General features: G+C 45.4%; 1 protein-coding gene and 2 pseudogenes across 2 annotated transcripts; 2 read left to right on the forward strand and 1 right to left on the reverse strand.

Moving 5' to 3' along the window:
- The first annotated feature begins 8,126 nt into the window (after positions 1-8,126).
- On the forward strand, positions 8,127-8,237 carry LOC123117968 (uncharacterized; annotated as a pseudogene).
- Positions 8,238-10,123: 1,886 nt separating this feature from the next.
- Positions 10,124-13,207, reverse strand: LOC123114240 (uncharacterized). Of its 2 annotated transcripts, none has more exons than XM_044535641.1 (2): positions 13,012-13,207; positions 10,124-11,483 (listed from the first exon to the last, which is right to left on the reverse strand). In XM_044535641.1, exons 1-2 carry the CDS (start codon positions 13,107-13,109, stop codon positions 10,265-10,267), a joined length of 1,317 nt encoding a protein of 438 aa, XP_044391576.1. In that variant the 5' UTR covers positions 13,110-13,207; the 3' UTR covers positions 10,124-10,264. The 2 variants fall into 2 exon arrangements, with proteins under 2 accessions (XP_044391576.1, XP_044391575.1); XM_044535640.1 differs by having other exon boundaries at positions 10,124-11,486; positions 13,012-13,200.
- A 154-nt stretch (positions 13,208-13,361) lies between these two features.
- LOC123117966 (uncharacterized) lies at positions 13,362-13,567 on the forward strand (annotated as a pseudogene).
- The last annotated feature ends 10,722 nt before the right edge of the window (positions 13,568-24,289 follow it).

The following is a 24,289-nucleotide window of genomic DNA, read 5'->3' on the forward strand; positions in this document are numbered from 1 at the left end:
CGATATGTGCTAATTTGTAGCACAAGTCATGCCGAAATTCATGGAAAATTTCGGCATGACCTCTGCTAAAAAGTGGACAAATCGAGAACCTGGAATTTGCCGGAACGGAAATGAATCAACATTCCGGCAAAACATAGGCCACTCAGCTTCATTCCCTAGAAACAGTGTTCAAATATCCCTCTTCGACACCGCAACACATGTCCAAATATACACGAGCAACCACATGTCCAAATTTCACAAGCTAATTCAAAAACAAAGTATAGAAGAAAATTCATTTAACTACTAATAGAACAAAATTCAGTTAACTTTAGTGCTCTATAATGATGAAAGGAAAAAAAATTAGTTAACTACTAATTTCATTCATTTAGGTTATTCATTTAACTTCACCTAATTAACCTGCTGTACCACTACTACTAGCAGCACTACAAACCTAATTAACCTAGCAAAACTCTACTTCCCTAACTGAAAAACATCTAATTAACATCTACTAGTACCAGTACTGCCCTAACCTAATTAACATCTACTAGTATCACTATATACTACAAGCAACATCTACCCTAATTAAACCCTACTGCCCTAACTAACTTTTGCTGTAAACCAATTTTTTTGGCTCTAAACTAATTTTTGCTCTAACATCTAATACTTAACATCCATCGCTCTAAACTAATTTTTTTGCTACAAACTAACTTTTGCTCTACTAATTTTTGCTCTGAAATGCGGAGAGAGAGGAGTGGGGGGAGGGGTGGGGGACTTACAGAGAGGGGAGAGACAGTGGCGGGGAGGTGCTCGGCGACGGAGGCAGGGGCAGAGAGGGCGTGCTCGGGCACGGGCAACGACGGTCCTGGGCGGGCTCGGGCGGCGGTGAGGTGGAGGGCGGCGACGGTGAGGTCGAGGGCGGCCTCGGGCGGCGGCGGTGAGGCTGAGGGCGGCCTCGGACGGTGGCGGTGAGGATGACGGCGGCCTCGGGGGGAGACGGTGAGGTTGTGGGCATCCACGCCGGCAGGAGATGGCGGTGAAGTGGGGCGACGGCGAATTGGGGAGACAGCGGTGAGGGCGAGGGATTTGGGGAAGAAGTGGTTGCTGGGGGGGACCGCTGTTTAAGTGAAACGAAACGGTAGCACGTTCTGGAAACGCGCTATAGCTAAGTAGCTACAACGTGTTTCCTGAAAAGCGCTACTGCTATTCCGTTCACCTTTTTCCCCTTTTTCATTTATTTTTCTTTACATTTTATTTTTTCCTTTCTCCTTTTTCTATTTCTTTCATTTTCATTTAATTTTCTACTTGTTTTTCATTTTATTTTATTTCCGTTAGCAGTAGCGCCTTACACATAAACGCGCTGCTACAACAGAATTAGCGGCAGCGCTGTTTCTAAAAGAGCGCTACTACTATGTGTAGCCGATCGGCTTAGTGGTGGGAATTTTTGTAGTAGCGCTTTTACAGCGGCACGCGCTACTGCTATATATGTTTCTGCAGCACGGATTTTTCGCCCGCGCTACTGCTGTCTAGCAGCAGCGCCCTTTTTTAACATGCGCTACTGCTAAAGTTCTGTGTATAGGCTTTTCCCTAGTAGTGTGTGTCTCTGATCACTGGACTTCCCATCAAAGGAGAGCCTATTTGTTTTAGCACAGATTCTGATGGATGGCATGAGATTATGGTTGGACTCATAGGGAGGGAGCCAGGGGTACAAGGGAAGTCCACCGGTGCAAGTTATCATTAGATTGCTGAACACTTTGGGGAATGCCCGACTGATGCGGATGATGAAACAGTGCAGTAGTATACCAGGGCATACTTGTGGTATGTAGTCAGCCGGACTCTTTTCTCTGACGGCACTTGCGTGAACGCTTCCTTTATGTGGCTTAAGTTGGTTGCTGGGTGGGAGCATGGACTCAGTTGGGGTACGACGGCGTTGGCTTATTTGTATCGTCAGGTAAGTAGTTTTGCTTATAATAGTGTGTTCACCATGTAGAAATTTTCTCTAGTTTATAATGACATATTTCTTGTTTGTGTGTAGCTGGACGAGGCGTGCCATAGGGGCGCGAATCCAAGAAACGTCGTAGAGTCAAAGGAATCCAACATTAGTGGTCTAATGCTTCTATTATCGATCTGGAGTTGGGAGCACTTGCCAGTGGGGCGGCCGACACCAAAGGGTTACAACCCGTGGGATGATCATCATGATCCAGACTGTATGCCTACATGGGCGTATAAGTGCGAAAAGGTTGAAGGTTTTGTTGGCAATTCAAAGACCATGTATTTGCACTACTGCAACGAGCTTGACATCATGACCCCGGAGCAGGTTATCTTAGTAGCTTCTTGCTTTGTCTCTTCAGTTTCTTCGGTTTTCCAAAAATCATACTAACAATGTAGTTTTTTCTTTATCTTTGTTTATAGGTTACCTGGGAACCGTACGGAATGGAGGGCAACATTGGTAGGCGAGCTGGTTTTATTACTTTCAGACTTAACCAAAGTGTCTATAGGAAGCACACTTATGGCGGATGCGTTGCCCGTTGATTTCTTATTATGTTGTTGAGTTCTATCAGCCACAACGAGTTATGACACAGTTTGGCTTATTTCAAGAGACCCCGCCGAAGTACAAGGACACTTCGCTACATTTGCATAGGTAAGTGCTTAGCACTTCAAATGCTTTCTCCATTGTTTTGAAGATAGTAACGAAAATGTATTTGTCAAATGCTATGCAGTCTCGACAAGATGAAGCAGAAGAGTATAAAAAAATGGGATCGAGAGCATGACATGTATATCCAGGAGTTCAAGCACAAGCTCAATAAGATTGAGCTTTCATTGCGTCAACCCACTTCTAAGCCTCCCTCATGACCTTTTGATACGGAAGCATTCAACAATTATCTTGTGTGGTTTCGTTCCGTTGCACGTACTCAACTTAACGCACCCGCATTTCAGCCAGGGGACATATTACATGAACCCAATCCAGGTTCTGATCGGATGGCCAATATGGAGTACAACAGGCTTATTAGAGAAGGTAGACGGTATGAATCGGCACCAACTATCCGCTTTGTGGTAATTTACCGTTATATCTATATGCTTGCCTACATTATGCCAAAATGACCTGTCCTATTGTGTCCAACAACAAAACGAGCTCTCGAAGCATGTCAACGACGCCAGCGAGGCACTCAAGTACCCTCCAGGTGAAGAGTCGTACAACAAGCTTAAAGCTTTTGTTGAGGTATGACATTTGATAATTTGCTTTCCATACACATTTTTGAGGTATATATCCTAACTTCATGATATGTCAATTTCATAGCGGAGCATGTCTTGGGCACGTGGCCTTGGTGCTCTACTAGGCTGCCGCTCCACCGATCTCGCAGTCCCTACTGCTTCGAGGTCGAGATCATCATCAAGCGGCACCCAACAGCAAGGCGACGAATCGGTTGATGACAACGGGGGGAGGGGGATGAACAGACGCATGATGAGATTAACACCTCGCAGATGCCAGATGCGCCTCAGCCTAGTCAAAGGCGTGGAAAGCATACTCCGGGAAAATACGCAAGGAAGGCACGCAAGTACCCGGTGATCGAGGTCGCCTCAGAGGAGGAGGAGGAAGAGGAGGTGTCGCAGCTCCAGAGGAGAAGGCGCTTAGTGAAGGGGAAGGATGCTGCACCGGCTAAGAGGGGGAAAGGAAGGAAATGATGCATTTGTCGTCAACTTGATGTAGTATTTGTCCAAAACTAGATGTCGTGGACTTGTAGTATTTGTCCAAAACTAGATGTCATGAACATATGGTTGTCGAGGACTTGTAGTATTTGTCTAAAACTTGATGTCGTGAACTTATGTTTGTCGAGGACTTGTAGTATTTGTCCAAAACTTTATGTCGTTAATTTATTTGTTGGAAACTTTGATGTGTGCCATTTATGTCTGACAATACTTATTGTCGGAAACTTTGTAGCTTTGTCATGAAAATCAAAAACAAAACCAAAACCAAAAGGAGAAACAAAAATTGATAGCATGACGCCCCAGCCCAAGGCGCCATGGTCGTCTACAGCATGGCGCCCCAGCCCATGGCACCATGCATTGCCAACATGGTGCCCCAGCCCATGGCGCCATGCGTTGCCAGCACGGCGCCCCAGCCCAGGGCGCCATGGTCCTGTAAAAATGGCTAAGTCCTACGATTTTAAGCTCCTTATGTTGGGGGCGCCATTCATTTTTTCTGGGTGCCATGTATGACGCCCTGGCATGGAGCGCCGTACTTACTAACATGGCGCCCTAAGTTAGGGCGCCATGACAATCACTTCTCTGTTTTTGTAACTTATGTGGTTTCTGTTTGTTTTTTTGTAACTTACATAGTTTCAGTTTTCATCATTACTTCCACACATACATAAGTTCGACCACCACATACATTGATTCCACACATACATAAGTTCATGACTTACATTAGTTCCACAAATACATAGTTCAACCACCCAAAAGATTCACGACATACATAAGTTCGACCACCCAAAAGATTCACGACATACATAAGTTCCACACATACATTAGTTTCACACCCCAAGCCAATAAGCGAAGCCTCGACCATCACCATCACCGCGACCACGTCCTCAAGCTCCACCGTCACCACGGCCACGTCCTCGAGCTCCACCGTCACAACGGCCACGTCCTCGAGCACCACGGTCAGCACGACCACGTCCTCAGGCACCACCATCACCACGGACACGTCCTTGAGCTCCATCATCACCACGGCCACGTCCTTGAGCTCCACCATCACCGTGGCTGACACCACCATCACCACCATCACCATCTCGTTTTGATCTCTTTCTTTTGTCCCTTGAGTTGTAACCTCTATTATTGTGCCCCTCGTTGTTACATTCACCGCAGCGGCTGATATCACGAGGCTCTGTGAAATGTTGGCTCCCCCATTCTTATGGAATCCACCACCCCAATCATCCATGTCACCCAAGAAACGCTTTGTCTTCCGTCTTCCACGTGTCACCACCTTCATTTCCAAATCAGGGTATAGTGGGGGTCCATGGTATTCCGTCCATTTAGATTGGTCTAGATAGGGATGAACCTCGCAGCCCATGTATTTTTGACCGCATCGATCGAATACTCCTCAATCTTACATTGTTGGTCATGCTGACACTCAAATTTCTAGTGCGAGATGCAGCCATCAAGTGAGAGCACGGGAGATGATACAATGTAGGCCTCTCGCATGAACACACGCCAATCTTGAGATAAACATTGAAGGAGCCACCTGCATATGGCACGTCGTCACGCGACATTCCATCGTGCTCATCAACTTGGTAAATCAATTCTATGTTATCAAAGGACTGGATTTTGTGTGAATCCGCCTTTCTTGCTTGGTATTCTATCCAATCGTCGATTTTTGGTGGATACTTGTACATCTTTTTGGCCTTGTTTTTCCCGGACATCAAGTTGAATGTTTCTTCACTATAATTTTTAAAATAGACATTCAACTTCTCGAATGTATACTCTACTATTGCTGTCACCAGCAATGCACGGACACCCTTTAGCACCATGATGAAACATTCAGCCATGTTGTTTGTCATGCCACCGTACCTCACTCCATCGTTGTCAAAAGCCCGTGCCCTCTTTCCTTTATTGGCAAGATTCCTATTAAGAAATCTTTGCCACCATTGTTTGCTTTGGCATACACTTTGTCCCACAATTTCTTGAAATGTCTAGTGGTGAATGCGAGACAACAATCACGAGGAAGGTCAGACAATTCCTTGTCTCCACATGCTCGGTAAAAGTTAGACACAAAATGCCTCATGCACCACCTATGATGCACGCGAGGATGTCCTGGAATGTCAATCTCAACTGCATTGAGTATCCCTGGGTGGCAGTCCAAGATGATGCAAACCTCTCTTTGAGGTCCAATTACCTTGGTCCTCACTAAACTAAGAAACCACTCCCAGTTGTCATTGTTCTCCGCCGACACCAAAGCGAACGCCAATGGAACCAATTTGTCACCACCATAATTAGCAACGGCGATCAACAATGTGCCCTTGAACTGGCTGGTCAGAAATGTGCCATCCACGGACATAATCGGCCTACAATGCTTGAAGGCCCTAATGCATGGCTCAAAAGTCCAGAATGCACGTCCAAATATTCGAATGATTGCATCGTTGTATATCCTTCTTCTCACGCCATCTGGCTCCACCATATAGTACATGCCAGGATTTCTGCCGCCATTGCTTTCAACACCATCGCGAGGCGGTTGTATGATTCTTCCCAACCACCATACAATATCTCAAAGGCAGCTTGTTTGGCCTTCCATGCCTTCCCATACTTCACCCCATACCAAAAAACCTCCTTCACCATCTCCATCAAAGCCCAAATGGGATATGTCGGGAGTATCTTTATGGAGGCTGAAAATCAATATGCAAGGAATTTGGAGGTCTATGACGGTGATCATCCTTTACATTAGCATCATCAATATCCTTGCCACTACACCGATGGTGAAACACGAAACTTATAATCTTCCATTGTGGCCCGCCTTTGACACATCTTGCACGGATAACCCAAGGGCAATGATTCTTGTGTTCCTCACATCTGACCACATAACGCACTTTTGAGTTTGACTTCTCCACAAAGAATGCCCGATAAAACTTAACCGCATAGTCCTTGGCCCATATTTAAAGTTCTGCCAAGCTTTCAAAGATTGTTCCTTCACTAACACCATACACACTTGCTTTGGTATCTCGCTTTGAAGTTAACCTTGGTGCAAGAATTTTACTTGTCCCACCATCAACAATCGCCTTATCGGCTAGGCTTAGATCACGAAACAATGATGTCTTGTGACTACGGCCTATTACCTTCTTGAAAGCATTGGCTTCTTTAGCCGTCAAACCATCCTCATATATTTCTTCATCCGGGCCTTCATCCTCCGAGTCCCACGCATAGGACCTATTGTATGGAATCTCATGGTCCATGTACTCTTCCATGCAATTTTGCCTCAACATCACCAACATAATGGTCATGAATATAAGCTTCCGATTCATCACCCTCAAACTCACCACCATCCATGTGCAAGTCTTCATTATCAACTTGGTCAGTCCCGACGGGGCTCAAACATTCGGTCATTGGAGGTTGGCTCATTATTGTGTCATGCACATCCCGAATGACATGTGTTGAATCTCGAACCGGGCTTCTAACATCATATGAAGATGCACACCGATTCAAATCAATGTGCAACCAAGCACGAACAACCTTTATGGCAAATAACTCAAATGATTTATCTTGTGAGTCCAACACACTCTCTTTATATGCTTCCTAATGAAACTCATAATCAAGAGGCATTATCTTCCAACGAATATGTTGCCCATACCCAACATTATACCTTCCAATTAAGTCTACTCCATCGCTTTCTTCCATCCAATTCAACCTTCTTCCAAGCTCAACTAAAACCTCCTCAAGGCTAGGGCTTGTAGGAAACACCATCACTACCGGCTTCTTCTTCGGGTCACCATACTCCGCGTCTCCCTTCTCAAAGGAGACAAAGTCCACATGATGCACATTGACGATCCTCCCCATCTAGAATCATAAACACCAAAATGCATCAACAAAAATAGCAAAATTGGATGACCTAGGGTTTCCCCAAATCCCCACAATGTGGAGCAACCAACAAAAAGAGGAGAAATGATGGAGAATACCTCGAGGGGTCGAAGGGAAGGATAAATCACCGATTTGGAGCTCCGATCCACGAAATTTTGTGGACATTAGGGAGGGGCTTGAGTGGGGAGGACGGGGTGGAGAAGGGGAAATGTGAGGGTTTGTGGAGGGCAAAACAGGGCACACTCTGTTTTGTTGACGCAAGGGGCATGGCGCCTTGGGCTGGGGCGCCATGGTGCCATGCCCTGCCAACGTGGCAAGTCACCGCTGACCAGTATGGCGCCCTTGACCAAGGCGTTGTGTAAATTGGCATGGCGCCCCGGGCGCGGGCATCATGCGGGTAGGGCCATTTTATGAAATATTTTCAAAAGAGAGCCGTTTTGTGCTGAACTTTGGCCAAAGGGCTAGTTTTGTGATTTTTCACAGATTTTGATATCGCTTGTTGGAATAGTCCCATATTGCTTTTGCACCTGAGCTGAGGCGGTTCAGGAAACAATAAAACCAGACGCTGGGTCATCGGTGAAAGCATACCTTTCTCGGCCTTTGGTTAAGATCAAGTGTAGTATCTATTCTTATCAGTTTAATATCTGATACGTGGATCTTTGAATCCACAATGATATTATGTGCATCAACATGTTGTTGCTCTGTGTAGCTAGCAAAAGGGCCGACTTATTAGCATGCAACATGAACAATGTTTTAGAGGCGTCGTTTGTCATTGCAGCAAGTGACCAACAGAATGGTGGTGAGAAAGAGGAAAGGACAAGAGTTTGTACAAAAGAAAAAAAACGAGTGGATGCAGGTTTTGTTCAGGGATACGATTGTGGGGGATGCGCGATGTGTGGGCCCATGGCGAGAAATGAGAGAGCTTGATTGACGACCATGATAAGATTGAAGAAGACCAAATTGATCAGAGTGTAGCGTGGCCAAGTGTGTTTGGGCTCTGGTACCATCTTCGCAACATTCAAGAGCCGAACACACGAGGATTTCTGTCGACGGTGATGTGTCAAGCCCCCATCCCTGACCAAATCGGTGTTGGTGACAGACAATGACAAGCACTAGTATAGAATCCCCTAATTAGCGGCGTGTGAATGTGCTTACTAGTGATAAGAACCTTGCTGGACCGAGCTCCCAATTTGCAGACGATACTCCTCAAACGAGCTGAGCAATGCAAATACTGTGATGCCCTTTATACCAAGTCATGTTGTTCAACAGAGTCTTCCTTTCCAAAGGGTGAGGATGAGCAAGAACTGGTGGCGAGGCGAATCACAGATGGCAAATCCTCACCCCGGGTGATTTTCCATGAATGATCGTTTCCCTCGGGGATGAGCCTTATGTAACGTCCTCTATGTTAGTCAAACAGTTGCATGAAATTCAGGAGCTGTTATGTACCAGCCAATAACGTATTCTTTTTCTTTTCTATTGAGAATCGCAAATAAGCCTACCTGACTCTTCTACATTTTTTTTGAACCGGGCTTTTCGACCCCTTTCCATTGCATAGAACGGAAATACATCAGTCCCAGAAACATGTTCAGAAAGAAGGGAAAGGGGAAACCTGACTCTTCTACATGTGCCCTGCTTAGCATATTTCTGCCTTTTTGTTTGTTTAGATGATGTAAACTGTGATGTGATGTTTGATCATGCCGAGTATGTGAATGGACTTAGAGGAGATGGCCTCCAAGATTGGCAACATCTACAGACAGCACCTTGCGGCTTTACAGTAGTTTGGTTGTATGTAACCTTAGCGTGCACAGCCGTGTTGTTCTCTATCATAGAAACAGTTCTGATAGAGTTTATGTTCCTGAAAAGTACTCCCTCCGTTTGGAATTACTTGTCTCGAAAATGGATGTATCTAGAACTAAAATATATCTAGATACATCCATTTTCGCGACAAGTAATTCCAAACGGAGGGAGTAGTTGGCCAGTTCTCCAATGGTATCCTGAATGTGTGTTTATGAGTTGGCATGTAACAGCTTTGAAATTTGTCAGGATTCTATACATCCAGGTTTAAAGTTGAGGGACAAAACTGTTTTGCTGCCTCTACCAAGGCTTAAAGTTCAGTCAAAAGACACATTAATGTAGCTGCTGAAATGCAGCCATCTTGTAAATGCAGGCTGCAGATCATCCTTCCAAGAGTACAGTCTTAGGCTGGAGATAATAAACTAAGATGGAGGAGAGGACAGTACATTCCTACGATTTGGTTACAGTGGAAAGCACAACGTCATTTGCAAAGACGTCTCCTGCTCTGTCAGCACATTATCAACTAAAAATGGCAAGAAAACCACCATGATCCAATACATGAATGATCCAATACCACAAACAATGAAAAGCATATGAATGATCCACGGGAGGTACAGTAGAATACACGACAAGTTTGTCCACAATAGTACCCAGGTTACATTTGACGGTACATATGTCTCATTTAACAGCAGATGGTCGAAGCACATGAGACCATTCTACTGCTGCATCTACCGGCGCAACCAGATGACAAATGCAATCCCGTTTTTCGCCACAATACAACCAGCAGTAACAGCAGCATGCCCATACAGATTAATTGTACTTGGAAACAAAAATTTGGTCCCAAAGTCAGAAAACCATTACAGCTACAGAACTAGTTGCAAACTGAGATAAACGCTAGGCAGGTCTTGTGCAAGACAAGAAAGAAGTACTAGCCAGAACCATAAACTAAACTGGGGAACACCCAGAGGCTACTTAGTACACCACAGTCTAGAGAGAGCGAAATATCATAGAAGAACATGGAGCGGACTGCGCTGTCTGGCACTGGCTGACCAAACTCGACCGCGGTCCATGTTTCATCGGGATCTTCAGATAGCCTCGCAAAATAAATGCAGTTACTCTTTCCTCCCCATCTTTCCGGGCTCATGCAACAAAATGTAGGATTCCTTCTGTCAAGGCTTACAAACAGAGCATAATTATCCAACTTGTCCAACTTCACCCACTTAGCTGGCTCGACAGAGAAGTTGAGGCGAAAGATCCTAAAGAATGCGTCAGATGAGCCACCCAATCTGCCAGAGCTGAAGTCTTGCTCAATCATGAGAAGCATGTCACCACAGACCACCAACCATGAGTTCATAGGCACAAACTCCTTTTTAATTGCTATTTTTTGCATGCGGAATTGAGGTGTCAGGTGTATAGTGTGGAGCCTGAGAACAGCATCTACGACAAAGATATCACCTTTGAAGAAAACAATCTGATAGATGAGTTCATCATCAAGATCAAGGGTGTGCTCTGACCAGAAGTTTTTTCCAACCTGCCACTCAAACATGGAATCTCTTGAGAAAAGGAGGAGGCGAGAGTTGGGTGAAATCAATGGGGCCGTAAGGATGCCTATGCCACAAAAGTACCCAAGATCATTGTTACGTGGGAGTTTGGGTGGCCTCACCTTGCGACCAGTGTACACATCGACAAGGAGGCAGTGAACCTCGTAGGAGAAGATAAGATACCCATACGAGCAGCCCAAATAGCGCATTTTATTTGGACTATTTTTAGGCACTGAACACGCAAGGGATGAGTTTTTCTTGCTAGGATCACTGAGCTGCCATTTGCAATCAGATAAAAGGATGGGCTTGATAGGGCCGCTATGTGGACGAACATAAGGACCATCTGGTTTGAAGTGGAGCGGCGGGAAGCTGAATGTATGCACAGAGGGAAAGGTAGAGACTGCAGCACGCCAAGAGCGGCAGGTGCCAATGAATGCAAGGAAGTCATGGAATGAGTCAAACAGAGCAATAATTTCGTGAAGCAGAATTTCTTGAAGCAGGCTGTCCAGGAGATCTGCACAAACATGAGGTCCAGACAAAGGCAGGGAGGTAGAGGCTGAGGCAGGGCAGGCGTTCTTCGAGGTTCTCTCCACAGTGTTAACTTCTCTGCTGCATAGAAATTCAAGAATAATGGATCAAAATACAGAACTGAACCATAATTGGAGTTAATAAATACCTCAGGAGTTAATACAGTACAAGAAATGCAGCAGGCTTTAGCTGAACAATAAGGCAAACATGAGTGTCAACTGAGACATGTCAAACTTCTATCAAAAGAAACTACTCTGGAACCACCTACACCTTGACTTTGTTTTTCTAAAATAACATACTCTGGCTATAATATCTTCAGTGAGACAACGCTATATACAATTATATAACTTCATATCATGACAGGTGGGGTGCCTTGTAGAGTATCCTTGAAATAAATAGTTCCAAGTGATGATTTCGCTCGACATAAAAGCAGAATAGCATGCTCCCCTTCTTCTAGAAAACTTGAAAGCGAACATTTGCTTATCTATTATTCACTCGGTCATCAAACAGAAGTAAGCATTGTTCATGGCAGCACCATGACCATGAGAAAGACCAAACAAACAAGCGACCATATACATTTTGGATCCAAGCCAAGCACGCAACACCCTGAATCATATCAAGTGTACAATGGGAGAGGCTTTTTGCTTATCCTGCTTTGCATCAAACCCAACCACGCAATAAACTGAATCACATCAGGTGACCAATTTCTGTAGCGAAAAAAAAGGATAATAAATAGTTCCAAGTGATGATTTTGCTTGACGTAAAAGCGCAATAGCATGCTCCCCTTCTTGTAGAAAACTTGCATGCGATCATTTGCTTATCTATTATTCACTTGGTTGTCAAACAGAAGTAAGCATTGTTCATGGCAGCACCATGACCATGAGAAAGACCAAACGAACAAGAGACCATATACATTATCCAACCCAAGCGCGCAATACTCTGAATCATATCAAGTGATATAATGGGACACGCTCCTTGCTGATTCTACTCTGGATCCAACCCAACCACGCAATAATAAGCTGGATCAGATGAGGCGACCAACATACATTTCCCAAATGAGAAAAAGGATGATAATCCCTCCGATGTTTACGTGGACAGCTTTCATAAGAAATTTTAGTTCATTCCTTCTCAATAATCAGTCACAATAAAAGTATCGACCAAATCACATTGGACTTTGAGTTTCAGGCAATCACTGAACCAAGTGAGCACAGTTCAAGTCAGCAACTGTAATACTCATCTACTCCTACATTGCAATTAAGGAAAACTGAAACTATTTCCCTCATCAGAGACAATGGAGTTATCAACAACTGAACCGAGTAACGCACCTTGTAGACAGTGGTGTGGAGATCCAAATTTAGGGGAGGCCAGTGAGTCAATCATACCACCACTAATTCACAAAAATAACCTAAATATCACCTGTGAAGTCATCAAGATGTCCCTACTAATTCGCCAAAATACTGGAAATTTCACCATGGATTCACTAGGGCAAGATTACTGACTCTCCCGATTCTACTTTAATTAAACCCTAACTAACGAAGGTGTGTGAAAGATAAAAGAGGGGAAAAGGAGAGACGAGCGAGGTTACGGTTGGGGTGAGGGTGCAGACCTGGAGCTGAGAGCGGTTTCTGCCGGCGGCGAGGGTTCGGCACCCTGCTGCGGCAGCCGCGCTCTTCCGCGGCGGCGGCGGCGGCGGCTTCCGGCCATCGGGTCCGTGAACTGGTTCGGCCAATGCGACCGCCGTGTCTTTTGGCATAGGGGAATTGGGCCGTTGCGTAGGTTCCCGATCCCAAACGAGGACCAGCCCAACGAGGCTCGCATCGCTGGTTGGACCAGCGCAGCCTTTTAGCTTGACTTGTTTTTGCACACTGAGCAGAGGCAGTTCAGTTGCTCAACAAAAAAAAAAGCAGAGGCAGTTCAGGGAGCAATAAAAGTGGGCGCAGGGTCACCAATGAAAGCATATCTTTCTTTGCCTCTTGGCTAAGATCAAGTTAGTATCTGTTCTTATCAGTTTAATATCTGATAAGTGGATCTTTGGGTTCGCATGATATTAATTTAATTTTTTAATTTTTATGGGGAGAATTTATTTATGTAGCTTGCTACATGGATGGTTCTTATGTGTCGTCCAAGCGTTGCACTACTGCTTTGGAACAGGCACACTTCGACCAAAATAAAATAAAAAATGTTTACCTTCAAAACCATATTATGTGCATCCACGTGTTGTTCCTCTGTGTGGCTAGCAAAAGGGCCGACACTACGCGACTTATTAGCATGCAACATAGACAATGTTTTAGAGGCGTCGCTGTTGCACGTCCTCGACAAAATGGCGGCGAGAAAGAGGGAAAAGACGAGAGTTTGTACGAAGACAAAAATGAGTGGATGAAGGCTTTGTTCAGGGATAAGATAGTGGGGGGTGGGTGATGTGTGGGCCCATGGCAAGAAATGAGAGAGCTTGCTTGACGACCATGAAATTTTTTAAATCAAGATTCAAGAAGACTAAATTGATCGAGTGTAGTGTGGCCAAGTGTGTCTGGGCTCTGGTGCCATCTTCGCAACATAAAAGAGCCGAACACACAAGGATTGCTGTCGACGGTGATGTGTCAAGCCCCTATCCCTGACCAAGTCGGTGGTGGTGACGGACAATGACAAAGCACTAGTATAGAACCCCCTAATTTGTCTTGATTATAAGCTTGTACGCTGAGCTAACCGAAAATTGGCCCTTACTATCTGGGTGCCAAGCCCATAAATCGTCCACATTCCTAGTACACATCGGGATTCTCGAAATTGCTTTGGCATCACAAGTCAGGGTGGACACGGTCCGAGCCGGTCCGGTCCCGGTCCGAGCCGGCGTTTGGACCGGACGCCGGCGGTCCGGACCGGACCGGACCGAGCAGTGTCTCGGGCCTGTTTGCAGGGACCGGACCGGCAATGGCGGGCCACGAGCCGGACCGAGAGGACCGTCAGGACCGGCCAAGACATGGGCAGAGCGCGCTCTGGAGCTCCGGCGAGAGTTGTTCATCGGGGACGCAATGCTAGAGGAAGCGCAGCTCGTTGAAAAGATGTCTGGGAGCTTCATAAGAACCATAGAGAGCTACATGACGAAGAAAAACACCGGAGGGAGCTCATAGGCGACGAATCTGGCACGACGGCCGGTGAACAGAGATAAAAGGGACGACGTTCGATGCGGCGATGTAGGACCTCCCAGGTCGATTTCGTTGGTGGGGACGACGGACCCGAGTGTGGCGCGTCTAATGGACATAGTTTCCTGGGCCACCGAGTCCAGTGGCCGCGCGGACGACGGCCCCGTGGCGGCGCACGTAGACGACGGCGGTTTCTTGCGCCCCCGCCACGCCTGAGCCCCCATGCCCTCGCCACGCACCTGCCACGCCCCCGCCACGCCCCTGGCAAGCCGTCGACACGCCCCAACCACGCTCCAGCCATGCCGCAGAGTGCCGCCTTCGGTCCGCTCGGTCGGCTCGGTCAAAGACCGGACCGGACCGAGGTTTTCTCGGGCCTGTTTGGAGGGACCGGACCGGCCATTTAAACTAGCGGGCCAGGACCGAGCTGGTCCGAGCCGAGCGGGCCACGAGCCGGACCGCCGGACCGGACCGTGCCGTCCACCCTGAATCACAACGCAGAAAAACTGTTGGGATGAGCTCCTCGTTCCACTGTGTTGTCACCGGCACCAACAATTCAAACACGAAGAATGGGGGATTAGGAACCAGAGAAAGTATTGGTCTAAGAGAACTCTTAGGAATCCAATTGTCATTCCAGATCTCTGTTTGTTGCCCATTCCCTATCCTCCTAATGATGCCTTGTTTCATGATCTCTCTTCCATCTAAAATTGCACGCCAAACTTGGGAGGAGTACGCTCCCAGTTCCACTGTAAGGAAATCTCCATTGGGGTAATATGCTGCTTTCAAAATTCTAGCGCTTAGCGAAGTTCGTTCTTGCAACAGTCGCTATGCCTGCGGTGACAAAAGTGCGAGGTTAGAAAGTTCCACGTCACGAAAGCCAAGTCCGCCCAGATACTTGGGCCTCGTCATAACTTCCCAGGACATCCAAGCCGACTTCCTCTGTCCTTGTTTACAACCCCATCAGAACTTACGAATAACTGAGTTAATGTTTTTGCACAATCCTCTTGTGAGCTTAAAACATGACATAGAATAGACCGGAATAGCTTGGGCCACTGATTTAATCAAGACATCATTGCCTCCCGTAGATAAAAGTTTACTCATCCACCCTTTTACTTTCTCCCACACTCGCACTTATATACTTGAAAGTAGTTGATATCTAGGGCACGTTAGCTAGGGGCCTGCCTTGCAACGAAAAACACGTCCGCTTGGCAAACGTTTCAGATGGTTCTCTCTAGCGCGACCTCTCGTTGACCCAGAGGCCCATTTAGTTTTTCCTTTAAAAAAAATGCCATCAACACAAAAGAAGACCCTAAAAAAAAGACCCTCAAATAAATTGTCATGATCTAATTTATGGAAAACGCCATGCTACTTTATAAAAACTGTCATCTCTCTAATTTTATAAAATTACAGTGAGCATGATATAAAAAGGGTCGTATGATCTACAAAATAAAAATTGCCATGTTAAACATTGAGCTAAACATTTACGGTTGTTTAATTATCTTTATTTTATCTCGCGAGGAGTGTAGTAAATATGAAAAGCTCTGTACTTGTAGCTCCAATGTTCCATAATCAAATGTGCAGGGTATGCTGGAATTTTGTCTATTTGGGCCTAGCCCAATAACAGTTTCAGAAATTCCTAATAAATCCTAGAGGCCCACGCAGCCCATTTGTGCAAGGCAAGAGGTGGAACTAAAGTTTAGTCCCACATTGCTAGTTTAGAGGGGGTTGGACCTCTTTATAAGGAAGGCTCCTTCCCCACTTGTATGAGCATGAGAACAAGAGGGACATCCACGCGCGCTCCTCCGCCGCTCGCCACGCCTCGCCACGACGCGCCGCGGGTTGCGGGAATGAGCCTAGTTCATTGATGCAAGGTTTCAAATCAGGAGTTGCTATGACAGGTTCAACTCAGGAGATGCCTAGTTCATCGAATCAGGAACCAGTTACAATTACCGAACCTGCCGTTTTGATGGAACACTTTGAAAGTCCTGTGGAGGAGAACAATGAAGTTCCTATTAGGAGCAAGAGACAGAGGACTGCGAAGTCCTTTGGTGATGATTTTCTTGTGTATCTCATAGATGACACTCCCAGTTCTATTTCAGAGGCCTATGCATCTGAAGATGCTGACTACTGGAAGGAAGCAGTTCGTAGCGAGATGGATTCCATCTTGGCGAATGAAACTTGGGAGATAAATGATCGTCCTTATGGGTGCAAACCTATAGGATGCAAATGGGTATTCAAGAAGAATCTTAGGCCTGATGGTACTATCGAAAAGTACAAGGCTCGGCTCGTGGCTAAGGGTTATACCCAAAAGGAAGGTGAAGACTTCTTTGATACTTACTCACCTGTGGCTCGACTGACCACTATTCGAGTTCTACTTTCACTAGCTGCCTCACATGGTCTTCTCGTTCATCAAATGGATGTTAAGACTGTTTTCCTAAATGGAGAGTTGGATGAGGAAATTTATATGGAACAACCAGATGGGTTTGTAATAGATGGTCAGGAAGGGAAAATGTGCAAGTTGCTGAAGTCTTTGTATGGACTCAAGCAAGCACCCAAACAGTGGCATGAGAAGTTCGAAAGAACTTTAACAGCTGCAGGCTTTGTTGTGAACGAAGCTGACAAATGTGTGTACTATCGTCATGGTGGGGGCGAGGGAGTTATGCTTTGCTTGTATGTTGATGACATACTGATTTTCGGAACAAATCTGAATGTTATTAAGGAGGTCAAGGATTTTCTATCTCGCTGTTTTGAGATGAAGGATTTAGGAGTGGCTGATGTCATTCTGAACATCAAGTTGTTGAGAGATGATGATGGTGGGATTACATTGCTTCAATCCCACTATGTGGAAAAGATCTTGAGTCGCTTTGGCTACAGTGACTGCAAGCCATCTCCAACACCATATGATGCTAGTGTGTTGCTTCGAAAGAATCAAAGAATTGCTAGAGACCAATTGAAATATTCTCACATCATGGGCTCGCTTATGTACTTAGCCAGTGCTACAAGACCTGACATCTCTTTTGCTGTTAGCAAGATGAGCCGGTTTGTCTCAAAACCAGGAGATGTGCATTGGAAAGCTCTAGAGAGAGTTTTGGGTTATTTGAAAGGCACTGCAAATTATGTTCACTACACCGGGCACCCAAAGGTGCTTGAAGGGTATAGTGACTCAAACTGGATCTCAGATGCTGATGAGATAAAGGCCACTAGTGGATATGTATTCACTCATGGAGGTGGCGCTGTTTCTTGGAAGTCTTGCAAGCAGACCATCTTAACGAGGTCAACAATGGAAGCAGAACTCACAGCACTAGGTACAGCTACGGTCGAAGCAGATTGGCTTCGTCGGCTCTTGAATGACTTGCCGGTAGTTGAGAAACCTGTACCGGGTATCCTTATGAATTGTGACAATCAAACTGTGATCACTAAAGTGAGCAGCTCAAAGGATAACATGAAGTCATCAAGACACGTTCAGAGAAGGTTAAAGTCTGTCAGGAAAATGAAAAACTCTGGACTTATTGCATTGGATTATATCCAAACGTCTAAAAATCTGGCTGATCCTTTTACTAAGGGTCTATCACGTAATGTGATAGATAATGCATCGAGGGAGATGGGTATGAGACCCACAATATGAGTTGTTCAAAGTGGTAACCTATTCTTTGTGATCGAAGATCCCGTGAATTAGATGTGGAAGACAAGCTATTGGTCAACTGGGAGGAGAGTATCCTTACTGTTAAAAAATACCACTCCATGAAGATGCAATACTCTCCTAATCTGCATGGCAGGTTGAAGTATATCTTAATGTGTTCTAAGTGGCTCTTTGAAGCGGAGATGTTGTCCTGCAGAACATCTTTTGAAGAACACACCTATATGAGTATGATTATCAAACGTCGCAATCTATGAGAGTAGGGTTCTCTCTAGTAAACTCATGAAAGATCACGGAGTATGACGCATAAGCTCCACCCGCGGGGAAGACCCACGGTAGCCACGTATCGGTCAAGGCTTTATGTGAAGCTAGATTCGTAGAAAACTTGCAGTTCAAGGCCCAGTCCACTGTTCAAGTTGCTTACTAGTGTAGCATAGAGTTCTAGGTGGAAGTTCAACTTAACAGTCTCCACTGCAGTACCGGTATATAAAACAGTGTTTTGGAACCAAAGGCAAATTTTGTGTGCCTCTGGGATCTGGTAGGGGATTGCTGGAATTTTGTCTATTTGGGCCTAGCCCAATAACAGTTTCAGAAATTCCTAATAAATCCTAGAGGCCCACGCAGCCCATTTGTGCAAGGCAAGAGGTGGAACTAAAGTTTAGTCCCACATTGCTAGTTTAGAGTGGGTTGGACCTCTTTATAAGGGAGGCTCCTTCCCCACTTGTATGAGCATGAGAACAAGAGGGACATTCACGCGCGCTCCTCCTCCGCCGCCCGCCTCGTCACGCCACGCCACGCCACGCCTTGCCTCGTCACGACGCGCCACGCCGCGCCGCGCCGCGGGTTGCGGGAATGAGCCGAGCCGATGTCTAAATTTTTGCCACACACTACGGGTATACGAAAGGTCACTCAGGAGATGGAAAGTTTTTGCTGTAGTGGATATTGAATGCGAACGTTGCACCCTTCGGCTGCTGTCTGTTCGTTTCGTCTCCCTCGGTCCCTTCAGCTCCCGCGCTGCCCTCTCGCCTCCTTCTCTTGAACCTATAAAAGGGAGGTCACTCCTCTCAGCAAGGCGCACCAGAACTACTTCTTCCTCTCGCCACCGGCTCCTGAGCACTGCGCTGTTGTTACGTTCTTCCTCATCCCAGCTTGCGGCATGCACCGCACGTCGGGACAGTAGGCCTCCGAGACCGCACCTTTTGAGTCCTGTACGGGAGAAGGGTGATAAGGTTTTTAGGGAGCGCTCAGCACGACTACTGGCTGCTTCATCACGGACGATCCGGTCGCCGACGACTACTTCCCCGACGACGACTTCTTCCCCGACGTCCACGACCTCCTCGACGACATGGCAGGCGAGGACACCGACCCCAAGTCCAGCGCTTCTGTTGTTGTTGTGCCGTATGTGTTCTTCCCTTTTCTGTTAGAAGTCCTGCTACAGTTCTTACTTCTAGTTTCTGCCCTATGTATGTTAGGTTCTATGTCGTATAAGCAACTTCATCTAGTGTGTGTTCTAGATGTGTTTACCTCAAGTTCATATATGCAGACGATGTTTACCTTCTCTCTGTCAGATTGCATGACTTGCTTTATATTTGCTATTTTAGTCATGCTTTATCTAGTATTTTTGTTAATAAAATCATTCGATAAATTGCTCATTTTTCCAACAATCCAAAAACCTTATTATAGGCAATTTACCTCGAATGGTTTTGCTGCTTCCATGAGACCTCCTATGTTTGAGGGTATCCACTATAATAGGTGGTGCGTGAGAGCAGTCTTATGGTTTCAAACCATGAGTTGCTATGACGCCACTCTTGGCAAACCTGAAGGAGAGCAAGATGCCCAACAGGCACAAGCTTTTCAGAAAATGGATACTTTGTTTAAGGCTGCTCTCTTGAGTGTTCTTGGTGAGAACATAGTTGATGCTTATGCATCAATTGACAATGGAAAAGATATGTGGGACGCACTCGAGGCCAAGTTTGGAGTCTCGGATGCCGGCACTGAGCTGTACATCATGGAACAATTCTATGATTACAGGATGACTGAAGAGCGCTCCGTGGTTGAGCAGGCTCATGAGATACAGTCATTTTCTAGAGAACTTGAGCACTTCAATTGTATCCTACCTGACAAGTTTGTTGCCGGGGGTATCATCACTAAGCTTCCTCCTTCGTGGAGGAACTTTGCTACCTTACTGAAGCATAAGAGACAGGAGTTTTCCGTCCCGGATCTCATTGGTACTCTTGATGTGGAAGAAAAGGCGAGAGCAAAGGACACACATGCTCGAGGTATTGAGGGAGGATCTAGTGCCAATCTGGCACAGAATAAAAACTTCCAGTCCCACAAGTTCAAGAACAAGGGCAAGCTTGATGGTAAAGCAAAGTTTGATGGGAAGAACAAGGCTGTACAACACACGAACTTCAAGAAGAAGAGTGACAAGAAGAAAGGTGCTTGTCATGTGTGTGGAGATCCTGATCATTGGGCTCCTAGTTGCCCCAATCGCTATGACAAGCGTCATCCTGGGAAAGGCGGCAAGACCGCTAATGTTGTCATCGGAGACATTGACATGAAGGATGCTGGGTACGGTATATTTCCCACTATTCTTTCAGTATGCCATTCTCCTGATTGGTTGATTGACACGGGTGCTAATGTGCATGTATGCGGTGATATTTCCATGTTTTCGTCTTATCAGACCGCAGGGACTTCAACCGTGCTGATGGGCAACAGTTCAAGTGCTTCTGTTCGTGGTGTTGGTACGGTCGATCTAAAGTTTACTTCGGGGAAGATCGTGCGGCTGAAGAACGTGCATTATGTCCCCTCCGTCAATAAAAATCTTGTTAGCGGATCTCTTCTGTGTAGAGATGGCTACAAGCTTGTCTTTGAGTCGAATAAATTTGCAATATCCAAGTATGGAACCTTTCTTGGTAAAGGCTATGAGTCAGGAGGCCTGTTTCGTTTATCTTTGTCAGATGTTTGCAATAAAGTTGTTAATCATATTTGCAACAATAGTGAATCAAATATGTGGCATTCACGTCTTTGTCATGTTAACTTTGGTTGCATGTCGCGACTAGCGAAGTTGAACTTAATCCCTAGTTTCAACACTGTCAAGGGATCTAAGTGTCAAGTGTGCGTGCAAGCTAAGCAACCTCGTAAGTCTCACATGACTGCGGAGACGAGAAATCTTGCACCACTAGAACTTATACATTCGGATCTATGTGAAATGAATGGTGTTTTGACAAAAGGTGGAAAGAAATATTTCATGACGTTAAGTGATGACTCCAATAGATACTGCCGTGTGTATCTTCTGAAATCTAAGGATGAGCCTTTGAACTTTTTCAAGATCTATAAAGCTGAAGTGGAAAACCAACTTGATCGGAAAATCAAGAGGCTTAGGTCCGACCGTGGTGGAGAGTATTTTTCCAATGAATTTGATGCTTTTTGTGCGGAACATGGTATAATCCATGAGAGGACGCCTCCCTACTCACCTCAGTCAAATGGGGTGGCCGAAAGAAAGAACAGTACTCTAACTGATTTGTTTAACGCCATATTAGACACATCGGGTCTCTCCAAGGCATGGTGGGGGGAGGCGATATTGACAGCATGTCATGTCCTAAATCGAGTTCCCACAAAGAACAAAGAGATAACTCCATTCGAGGAATGGGAGAAGAAAAGGTTAAAACTCTCTTATCTGCGAACATGGGGTTGTTTGGCGAAAGTCAATGTTCCAATTCCAAAGAAGCGGAAACTTGGACCAAAGACTGTGGATTGTGTTTTCCAGGGATATGCTTTTCATAGCATTGGCTATAGATTCTTGGTTGTAAAATCCGAGGTACCTGACATGCATGTCGGTACGATCATGGAGTCGAATGATGCGACTTTCTTTGAAGATATCTTTCCCATGAAGGATATGGCTACCTCATCTAATTAGGAGATGCCTAGTTCATCGAATCAGGAACCAGTTACAATTATCGAACCTGCCGTTTCGATGGAACACTTTGAAAGTCCTGTGGAGGAGAACAATGAAGTTCCTATTAGGAGCAAGAGACAGAGGACTGCAAAGTCCTTTGGTGATGATTTTCTTGTGTATCTCATAGATGACACTCCCAGTTCTATTTCAGAGGCCTATGCATCTAAAGATGCTTACTACTGGAAGGAAGCAGTTCGTAGCGAGATGGATTCCATCTTGGCGAATGAAACTTGGGAGATAACTGATCGTCCTTATGGGTGCAAACCTATAGGATGGAAATGGGTATTCAAGAAGAATCTTAGGCCTGATGGTACTATCGAAAAGTACAAGGCTCGGCTCGTGGCTAAGGGTTATACCCAAAAGGAAGGTGAAGACTTCTTTGATACTTACTCACCTGTGGCTCGACTGACCACTATTCGAGTTCTACTTTCACTAGCTGCCTCACATGGTCTTCTCATTCATCAAATGGATGTTAAGACTTCTTTCCTAAATGGAGAGTTGGATGAGGAAATTTATATGGAACAACCAGATGGGTTTGTAATAGATGGTCAGGAAGGGAAAGTGTGCAAGTTGCTGAAGTCTTTGTATGGACTCAAGCAAGCACCCAAACAGTGGCATGAGAAGTTCGAAAAAACTTTAACAGCTGCAGGCTTTGTTGTGAACGAAGCTGACAAATGTGTGTACTATCGCCATGGTGGGGGCGAGGGAGTTATGCTTTGCTTGTATGTTGATGACATACTAATTTTCGGAACAAATCTGAATGTTATTAAGGAGGTCAAGGATTTTCTATCTCGCTGTTTTGAGATGAAGGATTTAGGAGTGGCTGATGTCATTCTGAACATCAAGTTGTTGAGAGATGATGATGGTGGGATTACATTGCTTCAATCCCACTATGTGGAAAAGATCTTGAGTCGCTTTGGCTACAGTGACTGCAAGCCATCTCCAACACCATATGATGCTAGTGTGTTGCTTCGAAAGAATCGGAGAATTGCTAGAGACCAATTGAAATATTCTCACATCATTGGCTCGCTTATGTACTTAGCCAGTGCTACAAGACCTGACATCTCTTTTGTTGTTAGCAAGCTGAGCCGGTTTGTCTCAAAACCAGGAGATGTGCATTGGAAAGCTCTAGAGAGAGTTTTGCGTTATTTGAAAGGCACTGCAAATTATGTTCACTACACCGGGCACCCAAAGGTGCTTGAAGGGTATAGTGACTCAAACTGGATCTCAGATGCTGATGAGATAAAGGCCACGAGTGGATATGTATTCACTCATGGAGGTGGCGCTGTTTCTTGGAAGTCTTGAAAGCAGACCATCTTAACGAGGTCAACAATGGAAGCAGAACTCACAACACTAGATACAGCTATGGTCGAAGCAGATTGGCTTCGTCGGCTCTTGAATGACTTGCCGGTAGTTGAGAAACCTGTACCGGATATCCTTATGAACTGTGACAATCAAACTGTGATCACTAAAGTGAGAAGCTCAAAGGATAACATGAAGTCATCAAGACACGTTCAGAGAAGGTTAAAGTCTGTCAGGAAAATGAAAAACTCCGGAGTTATTGCATTGGATTATATCCAAACATCTAAAAATCTAGCACATCCTTTTACTAAGGGTCTATCACGTAATGTGATAGATAATGCATCGAGGGAGATGGGTATGAGACCCACAATATGAGTTGTTCACAGTGGTAACCTATTCTTTGTGATCGGAGATCCCGTGAATTAGATGTGGAAGACAAATTGTTGGTCAACTCGGAGGAGAGTATCCTTACTGTTAAAAAATACCACTCCACGAAGATGCAATACTCTCCTAATCTGCATGGCAGGTTGATGTATATCTTAATGTGTTCTAAGTGGCTCTTTGAAGCAGAAATGTTGTCCTGCAGAACATCTTTTGAAGAACACACCTATATGAGTCTGATTATCAAACGTCGCAATCTATGAGAGTAGGGTTCTCTCTAGTAAACTCATGAAAGGTCACGGAGTATGACACATAAGCTCCACCCGCGGGGAAGACCCACGGTAGCCACGTATCGGTCAAGGCTTTATGTGAAGCTAGATTCGCAGAAAACTTGCAGTTCAAGGCCCAGTCCACTGTTCAAGTTGCTTACTAGTGTAGCATAGAGTTCTAGGTGGAAGTTCAACTTAACAGT

Source organism: Triticum aestivum, chromosome 5B, assembly GCF_018294505.1.
Source record: "Triticum aestivum cultivar Chinese Spring chromosome 5B, IWGSC CS RefSeq v2.1, whole genome shotgun sequence".
Taxonomy (NCBI): Eukaryota; Viridiplantae; Streptophyta; class Magnoliopsida; order Poales; family Poaceae; genus Triticum; species Triticum aestivum.